Here is an 8976-nt window from a genome sequence, read left to right as displayed (position 1 = left end):
CAAACATTGAAGTCCATATTAAGTTTACATTATACTTATTCTTACACCATTAGTGTAACCTTTTCACCTTGACATAATTAACTTAGCTAGGCATAATGAAAGAAAGAAAAATAAATAAACAAAATAAGAACATAAATAAGATAAAAGTTAACTAAGTAAAGGAAAGGAAATGAAAGGCATAAACTTGATATTAATGAAAGCAAAGCATAAACATTACAAAAAATACAAAGAGAGAAAGCAAGAGCATGATCTTGATCTAGACACCAAGATGCCTAAATACATGGCAAATGCCTCTTTTTTAGATATGGCCAAAATACTGAACAGTACTCGGGCTGGAGGACAGCTTCGGGCTTCTTTGTTGTTGCAATAATTTAGACTTGAAAATGGCCTTTTTAGATCTTTGGCTCCATATGAAAGTTGTAGGCCTATGTCTTACCTTTCCATTCATATAAAGTGGACCTAAATCTGAGATCTACAACTCCAGATATAACCCAATTACCAAACAGTGTTCCGGTTTGGATTGCACCGACATCTCTTTTCTAATTTTGGTCATCTTTTTGCCCTTGCAATTTAAGTTCTTAAAGTCATCAATTAATCCTTTCATTTATGTGATAGACCTGCATTTAAAATGAATATTTATCATAAATTAAAGGTATCTTATATTATTAGATATATTATTATAAAACATGCTTTAGTTAAGAAGTTATTGATACTTCAAGTGCAAAATGATGATATAAAACCATGATAAAAATGCACTTTTAAGTATTAATCAATTCACAGACAAATAAGTGGCACCAAGGTTGTCATATGTGTATTGCATTACGGTGATTGTCTATCCTCTCAGGTATGTATATCTATTTGACAAATATGGGGAGACGAGAAATTCTTGTCTTTTATTAATGAAAAATAGAATGAGATCACCACCTAATATTTTGGTTACTAGAAACTCTAAATGGTTTGAGAGATCAGGTACAAAGATTCTTTCCGTAAAGAGAAAGTATTAGCACCCCAAATACACTCTACCTAAGGTAAGATCCATTGTTTAATTGTATTTCTCCTTCATGTCTCTATTCTCCCCTGTTTTGGTTCCTTTGCTTATTTCTCTGGTTTTTTTTTTTGGTTTCTCCCTTCTCTCTCTTTTGTTCTCCCCCTCTATTCCTTAAACAATTCTCTATTCCTCTCTTAAACTATCTCCTGCTTTCTTCTTTTTATTCTATTCTCCTTCGTAAAATTCTCTTAGTTCGTTCCCCCTATCTCACATTTACCCCCCGGTCTCTTGTTTTCAAAATCTTTCCCTCCCTCAAACCTTTCTCACCTCTATCTCTCAAACAAATCTTCCCTCCTTCATTTTGCTTTTTCCTTCATTTCTTTCATTTCTTTTCCTCTAATCAGTTTCTCTCCTCTCTCCAAAAAATAAATTCCTTTGTTTTTCAACCCCCAAGATACGCCCTACTCCTCCTTTTCTATGGTGCCCCCCTTTGGTATTTATAAGTAGAGGAGGAGAGGGCACCTTACCCCTGCCATGATGTAGGGTAAGGTGGGTTGGGTAGTTGCTCGAAGGGCATCGCTCCCCTGGCTTTCTTCATCATTATGGCATAGTGGCAGGGTATGTGTGGATATGAGTTGTGCCGGGTTTTTTGGACAAATGGGGTTGATAGAGAGGGAGTGGCATTGTACTAGAGAGAAACGTCTTTTTCTCTTGTCTTTGCGTGTCCAGGGAAAGAAGAAGATTCAAGGTGCCGTTCAAAACAACACTGTTTTTGGCTTTTTTCTTTTTTAACAATACATGACACAACATTATTTGACCAAAACACTTCGTTTTATTTAAAAGAAAAAGCACCAAAATGTTAATTTTCAAATCAATCCTTCAATTTGCGCGCTTTTTTCATTTTGGTTCTTGATTTCGGATTTCTTCAATCAAGTCCCTAATTGGCTATCCAACTTCATTATTTATGTAATTAAACATTTGATTTGACCAAATCAACTCTTAAAAATTATAATTCAACATCGGAATTTTAATGTCTTCAAATTAAAGCTCAAATTGACTTAAAAATCAAATTTTCTTATAATCAAACCTTCCTTAAATTATAAAATTTAATTAAGTCCATAAACATTTGATTTTTTATTTTTCTTCCTCAAACTTGAATTTTCTTTATCAATATGACTCTCATAAATTAAAATTATACTGTCAAATTTTAAACTTTCTATTTTTGAACCTCCTTAACCAATTTCTGACTATAATCTAAGTGCTCTAGCATCCTTTTCTCACTGCTATCATTTTTTAATTTCTTTCAAATATATCTTTTTTTAATTTTTTTTATATTTTCTCTTTTTCTTTTTTTATGTGGGGACTAAAAAATAGATTACAACAAAGGTTATTACACCAAATGATAGGAGCAGAAATAGACGGAACTTGAAGATCTGTTAATAAATACTAAAGTCAGATAACCTCAGCAGTGCTATCGGCCAAAACTTTATACTCAGTTTCAGTAGAAGAGCAAGCAACTATAAATGGAATTATATTATCATCTCTCAGTCTAAATTTTGTTAGAATAGTGTATGGTTTAATCACATCCAAATAAATCTAGACTACTCTTAAGACTAGATTTTCTAATCAGTCACAATGTCATGATCCATGTTTGGACTTGTCTTTTGTGTTGTGATCCGATCTTATGATCATTATCACAAGTTTTAAAGGTTGAGCTAAGTTGGCTTCGGTCATTTTTATTTTTTAATTTCATCTCTCATTATTAGATTTATTGGTAATTTGTATTTTTTTACTTTCTATAAAGTTATTCTAATATCATGTTTTGAGTTATGGATTCAACAAGTTTATTGGGTTTGACTTAGACTTTTTTTTCCATTGCTTTTTAATTTTTTTTAATATTGTGCCAATGACCAGAATCTTAAATATTTTTTTAAATGTTTGCATCATCTTGATATTTTTTCTACAATGAAAAACATAAATAGGCTAGCTCGTAGTGTAGTGCTAAACACCTATCTAGTAATAATCTAAAAATTAATAATATGATAATCTAAAATTGATAATATAAAATGAAGTGTTAATGAAAATGACACCCTCGTATGTGTAAACATACAAAAACATTTTGATCCTAAATAGACAAGAAATTTAACTACCGTCTCATTATTACAATTTGATCCTTTGGTTTTAAAAATATACAAGCATATCAATATTTACTTAAATTGAAAATGGGACACCACTAATTCTATTATAAAATATGACATTAAAAACATATTATTATAATTCTTTTTATTATTTTCCATATAAAATAAATGAGATCATAAATGGATGGTAAATTGTCATTTTTAAAATATTAATATTTAAAAAAAAAATAAAAAATGGATGAAACAATTAATTGAGAAATTTTCAAAAACTTTATAACACAACAACATTATTAGGCATTTAATTGATATTCGGGATATAGTTTGAAAACTAATTTAGGTTAAATCCTTTATTTATTTATTTATTAAGCAGTCGCACCAACACAATTATTCTTAAAAATGATGCAACTTACAAGTCCTTTGTCAATTCTCTCAAAAAAGAAAAGGAATACCTTCTAGATTTTTCAAGTTATATTTATTTATACCTTCTAGATTTTTAAAATTATTTATTGAAATTTTGTCAAGTTATTATCATAGTTTTAAGATTTGGTCCAGTGGCCGACCCAATCTAAAGCTAGAGTCCCGGGTTTTGACCAGATCACCTGATTTGTCTGGTCAATTTTTTTTAAAATCAAATCGATGTTGTTTTAGTAAAAAATAAAAGTCAACATATTATAATAAATTTTTGATCAGGTTTTGCTGAGTCAACCTATCAAATCATTCCAAGTTTTTTTTTAACCCGATTTAATTTTAGGTCTGAAATAGCTAATCTCATGTTAATATATAAGACCGGACAGATTTTATAACTATGATAATATTATAGTATCTACATTGGTAGGCGCTTCATTTGACCATTCACTGATGATTTGGGCCTTATCTACTGTCATCCAGACCGGTGGCTTCTCTCTTTATATGTACATATAAAATTGGAAAAAAATATTGCTTAAATACAAAATTTAGGCCGCCTCTGCGAGCTTTAAACTTTTAACCATGAGTTTGACTTTTATGTTTTCCAATCTCCATTTCTTAAAATCTTTTTTCCATTACTGATCTTGAAAGACCCCAGTCTTTTGTGTCTTTTGTTTAACATAAAGACAAAAAACTCAACTAAACCATCTGAAGAAATTCCCGTCAGCTTGGAATTATTCAAGTCGAAATATATAGTTATCTTTCATAAAATTGATGTGCTAGGATTTTCCAAACTGTTGGAGAGCATACATAGTCAACTAGAATTTTATATGGTTTCATAGGTGATTTATTTGACTAGGACATAAATTATTTAATTTAAACAAATCATGATCAAGAACAGAATATGAAGAATTAATTAGCACTGCTCATCGACACATCTGTGTGATCCTTTCAATTTCATGCTATAAATACTACCTCTCCTCCTCTTGTTTCAGCATCACAAAAACATCTTCCGAATCAACAAAATCTCTCCCCCCTTCTCAGTCTTTTAAAATCCTAAGTTACAATGGGTGTTATCACTTTGGAAAACGAGTTTGCTGTTGCTGTCGCCCCAGCCAAGCTTTTCAAGGCATACTGCCTTGAGACCGACACTCTTTTGCCTAAAATTCTACCAGAGCACATTAAGAGCTCTGATATAGTTGAAGGAAATGGAGGGCCTGGAACCTTCAGGAAGATCACTTTTGCCGAAGGTTACTATATTATTTGTTGCAATTACTTTAAATTAAATTAACTATATTGAAATCCACATAGCGCTCGCTGTGTAAAAACTGATTTTTGTACTTGCAGGCAAAGAACTCAGTTATGCCAAGCAGAAGATTGAGGCTATTGACGAAGAGAACTTGACCTACAGCTTCAGCTTGATTGAAGCCAATGTTTGGAAGGATGCAGTAGAAAAGGTGACTTATGAGCACAAGTTCGTGCCAACTCCTGAGGGAGGTTCCATTTGCAAGAGAACCAGCACATATTACATCAAGGGTGATGCTGAGATCAATAAAGATCAAATCAAGGACGTGTATGGCAAAAAGACCGCGGGCTTGTTCAAGGCTGTTGAAGCCTACTTCTTGGCAAATCCAGATGCCTAAATATGAAAATTCCCACGTGTGTGTCCTTTTTCTTGGTTGTCTTTGGCAGTGTGGTTATTGCTTTTTCTTCTTCCTTTGGGTAAATTTTCCATCCTTGTTACCGGCAAGAAAACTCGAGAGTACTCAAGTATATCTTCTATTACTTTAATAGTTTTTGATTTTGTGGTCATTTGGTTAATTGTATTGAAGCAGTTCTTTTCAATAGTTGATGTTATTGTATTGTTTGCAAAATACATAATAAAAATCACCATGTCGTCAAGTGTTTACTTTCAATCGATGTATCGAAGGTTTTTTTTATACATAATTTGTTTTCTTTTGTTTTCCCCCAAAATCTCCTTTCCCTAGGTCCATCTTTTCTTTTCTTTTTCTTTTTTTTTTTTTTTTGTTTTTCACTGTAGCTTGGCTTTTATAGGAGAAGTGTTGCTTGGCCAAAATCATATTGGTCCCTCAACTCTTTATTTTTTTTTCTTAATTTTGATTTTCTCTTATTATTTTTTTTTATATTTTTAAAAGCAGACAATATCAACGTCGACTCAATAAGAAAAATCAGTGATCATAAAATTTGCACGTTAAAAGTTGAATGCGTTTAAAATACCTTTGAAAATTTAAATTCATTTGAGATGACATTGAAAATGCAAAAAACAATGCAATTATATTAAAAACATATTTTTTGGGTTTTCCTTATTTTTTTCCTTGCTATTTTTTAGTTTTTAAAAAAATTATCAAAAATATGGATAAAAAATTGGATAACAACATTATACAACATGGTATAAGAAAGAACAAGATCCATTAGGTATTATATTATGATTTATCGTATATATCTTGTTGGACTAGTGTATGGTTTAAATACATTCAAACAAGTCTGGACTACTTTTAATATAGATTTTTTAATTAATCACAATCTCATGATCTGTCTTTGAATTTTTTTTTGTGTTGTTATCGGGTTTCATGATTAGTGTCAGAAATTCTAAAAATTGAATTAGGCTAGCTTGAGTCATTTTTATTTTTTATTTTATAATTTCATCTATCATCATTAGATTAGTTGGTAATTTGCATCAATATAATCTAAACCGATAGTATGAAATGAAGTGTGAAAATGATACACTCATTACATATGCGCAAACATACAAATACATTTTGATCCAAAATAAACAAGTAATTTAATTATCTTCTTGATAAGGAAATTTATAGCATATTTGTTTTTCACTATTTATACTTGATTTTGAAGTATTTTGGATGTGTTGCATAAATTAATTAGAATTTTGGATTCTTTTTTGAACTATTGACCTTGTGAAAAATTAATGTGCTTTTATATACTAGATCACTGAGCAGGTAAAATCCAGCAATAATGTCATATGCTAATTGATTTTGGGTTGTAAAGGAAGTTACACAACTCAATTCTAAGTGTTCATCATTATTTTTAAAATCTAAGATGAAGATCTACAAAACATAAAAAGGGCATAAAACTTTTTTTTTTTTTTGAAGCCTCAAGAGTGAGTCGAAAAATAAGGATTGATTGGGAATTGAAATTCCTGCATTCCAAAATGCTATCTTGGGCTATGGTCCATAGCTCAAGTCTCAAAGATTCAAAAATTACAGGATTAGAGTTGCTAGAAAGTAGATTTGATTTTCTATAATATTTCCATAAATAAAAATCTTTGAATTTGCATGTTTTCTATCTCAAATCAAGTCAACAATATCAAATTAGGAAGGAATACAAAACAAAAAAGGAAACTTTCTTAATTCAGCAAGAGGTAAAAATGTGAGAGTATAAGAGAGAAAGGGAGGATCACTTAGGGAAATGAAAAAAAAACAAAGAGAAACCCTTCAATACACCAAAAAGAAGAGAAGAGGCGGGATAAAATAAGAGTCAAAAACAGAGAAAAACAAGGGGTAAAAAATCAAAGCAGATTGAAAGACACCTAGCTATTTTGTTGTCATTCTCTACTTTTGAGTGATGTTCATCTTATCAAATTTGTTTATCTTTAATTTAACCATGAAGTAGACTTTTATTCTGATATTTTTAGACAGTGTTTGAAACATCGTAACAAATCTATAGGATAGAGATAACCTATGAAATTTTGTAATCGTTAAAGGTTTTACGATTCTTAATAAATTTTGACAAGTTCAGAAATTTCATAAAATATATAAAGTTTGTTTGTCGAAATAATTCATTGATACTCAAGAGAAAATACTGTTTAAATTAGAAAAACCTTATTGTCAAAGCTAGAAATAATTAATTTAATTAAGAAAGTTCAAATAAAAATAGTTACAGTAAGTCAGAAATCCTAAAATCAGTAGAATTGAATTTAATAATATTTTATCAGTTGGTTGTTTGTTTTTAATCATTAATTTTTGTTTCGTAAACTATCTCATTCGATTCCTCAAATAAATTGTAAATTAAAGGATTTTTATTATTAGTAGTAATTTTTATAAATTCTCATGGAAAGATACTCTATTCATTATTTTATTACTTATTACGATTCATGCACTTGGAAATTAAATCAACACTTCTCATTATTTCAATTCGATCCTTTGATTTAAAAAAAATATACAAGCACATCAATATTTACTTAAATTGAAAATTGAACATCACTGATTCTACTACAAAATAGGACATTAAGAGCATATTATGATAATTCTTTTTATTATTTTCCATATAAAATAAATGACATCATAAATGAAAAATATGATAAATGGATAGTAAATTGTCATTTTTAAAATATTATTATTTTAATAAATTATTGTAAAAAATGGATGAAACAATTAATTGAGAATTTTCGAAAACTTTAGAACACAACAAAATTCTTAGGTATCTAATTGAGATTCGGGCTATAGATTGAAAACTAAGTTAAGCTATATCTTTTATTTATTTATTTATACAGTACGCAGTCGTCCATCCACAATTATTCTTAAAAATGATGCAACTTAGAAGTCTTTTTTCAATTCTCTCAAAAGAGAAAAGGAATACCTTCTAGATTTTTCAACTTATATTTATTTAAACCTTCTAGATTTTTCAAATTGTTTTTTTTTTCAGATTTTGTCAAGTTATTATACGATCTGCATGGGGGGGCGCTTCATTTGACCATTTGCTAATGATTTAGGCCCTATCTATTGTCATCCTGTCCGGTGGCTTTTCTTCAACTCTCTCAGCCTATATATATATATATATATATATATATATATAGAAAAGATTAATAAATATTGAAGAAATATTGCTTAAATATAAAATTTAGGCCGCCTCTTTCAGCTTTAACCTAGATATGAGTATTTAATTAACTATATAAATACAAAACAACTCAAGTAAACCATCTGAAGAAATTCCCGTCAGTTTGGAATTATTGAAGTCGTCAATATATAGTTATCTTCCGTAAAATTGATGTGCTTGGATTTTCCATAATGTTGGAGATGCATGCATAGTCAATTAGAATTTTATATGGTTTCAAGGGTGATTTATTTGACTGGGACATAAATTATTTAATTTAAACAAATAATGACAAAGAACAGCTAGAATATGAAGAATTAATTAGCACTGGTCATCGACACATATATGTGATCCTTTCACACCACATAACCTTCAATTTCATGCTAAAAATACTACCTCTCCTCCTATTGTTTCCACATCACAAAAACATCTTCAAAATCAACACAATCGATCTCTCCCCCCTTCTCAGTCTTTTAAAATCCTAAGTTATAATGGGTGTTATCACTTTGGAAAACGAGTTCGCCGTCGCTGTTGCCCCGGCCAAGCTTTTCAAGGCATACTGCCTTGAGACCGACACTCTTTTGCCTAAAATTTTAC

The 8976-nt window shown here is 30.0% G+C and overlaps 2 protein-coding genes across 4 annotated transcripts in view; both read left to right on the top strand.

Annotated features, from left to right (window-relative positions):
- The first annotated feature begins 4522 nt into the window (after positions 1 to 4522).
- The window catches only part of LOC105113427 (major allergen Pru ar 1-like), a 17649-nt gene continuing 13195 nt past the window's right edge, over positions 4523 to 8976 (top strand). The window contains exons 1-2 of one of the 2 annotated variants that reach the window (XR_839965.1): positions 4523 to 4781; positions 4879 to 5342. Coding sequence is in view for 1 of the 2 variants with exons in the window: in XM_011009598.1 (XP_011007900.1) it covers positions 4598 to 4781; positions 4879 to 5174 (480 nt within the window). In the remaining variant the exon portion in view is untranslated. Of the gene's footprint in view, positions 4782 to 4878; positions 5444 to 8976 lie in introns of those variants that run through there. The other variant, XM_011009598.1, reaches the window with a different exon arrangement.
- The window catches only part of LOC105113429 (major allergen Pru ar 1-like), a 16595-nt gene continuing 12148 nt past the window's right edge, over positions 4530 to 8976 (top strand). Inside the window, exon 1 of one of the 2 annotated variants that reach the window (XM_011009602.1) lies at positions 4530 to 4584. Coding sequence is in view for 1 of the 2 variants with exons in the window: in XM_011009604.1 (XP_011007906.1) it covers positions 8871 to 8874 (4 nt within the window). In the remaining variant the exon portion in view is untranslated. Of the gene's footprint in view, positions 4585 to 8802; positions 8875 to 8976 lie in introns of those variants that run through there. The other variant, XM_011009604.1, reaches the window with a different exon arrangement.

This window comes from Populus euphratica, unplaced genomic scaffold (assembly GCF_000495115.2).
Source record: "Populus euphratica unplaced genomic scaffold, PopEup_1.0 scaffold426.1, whole genome shotgun sequence".
In the NCBI taxonomy this organism is placed as follows: Eukaryota; Viridiplantae; Streptophyta; class Magnoliopsida; order Malpighiales; family Salicaceae; genus Populus; species Populus euphratica.
Note: the sequence above shows the minus strand (reverse complement) of the source record. Positions and strands in the feature narration are given on the sequence as shown.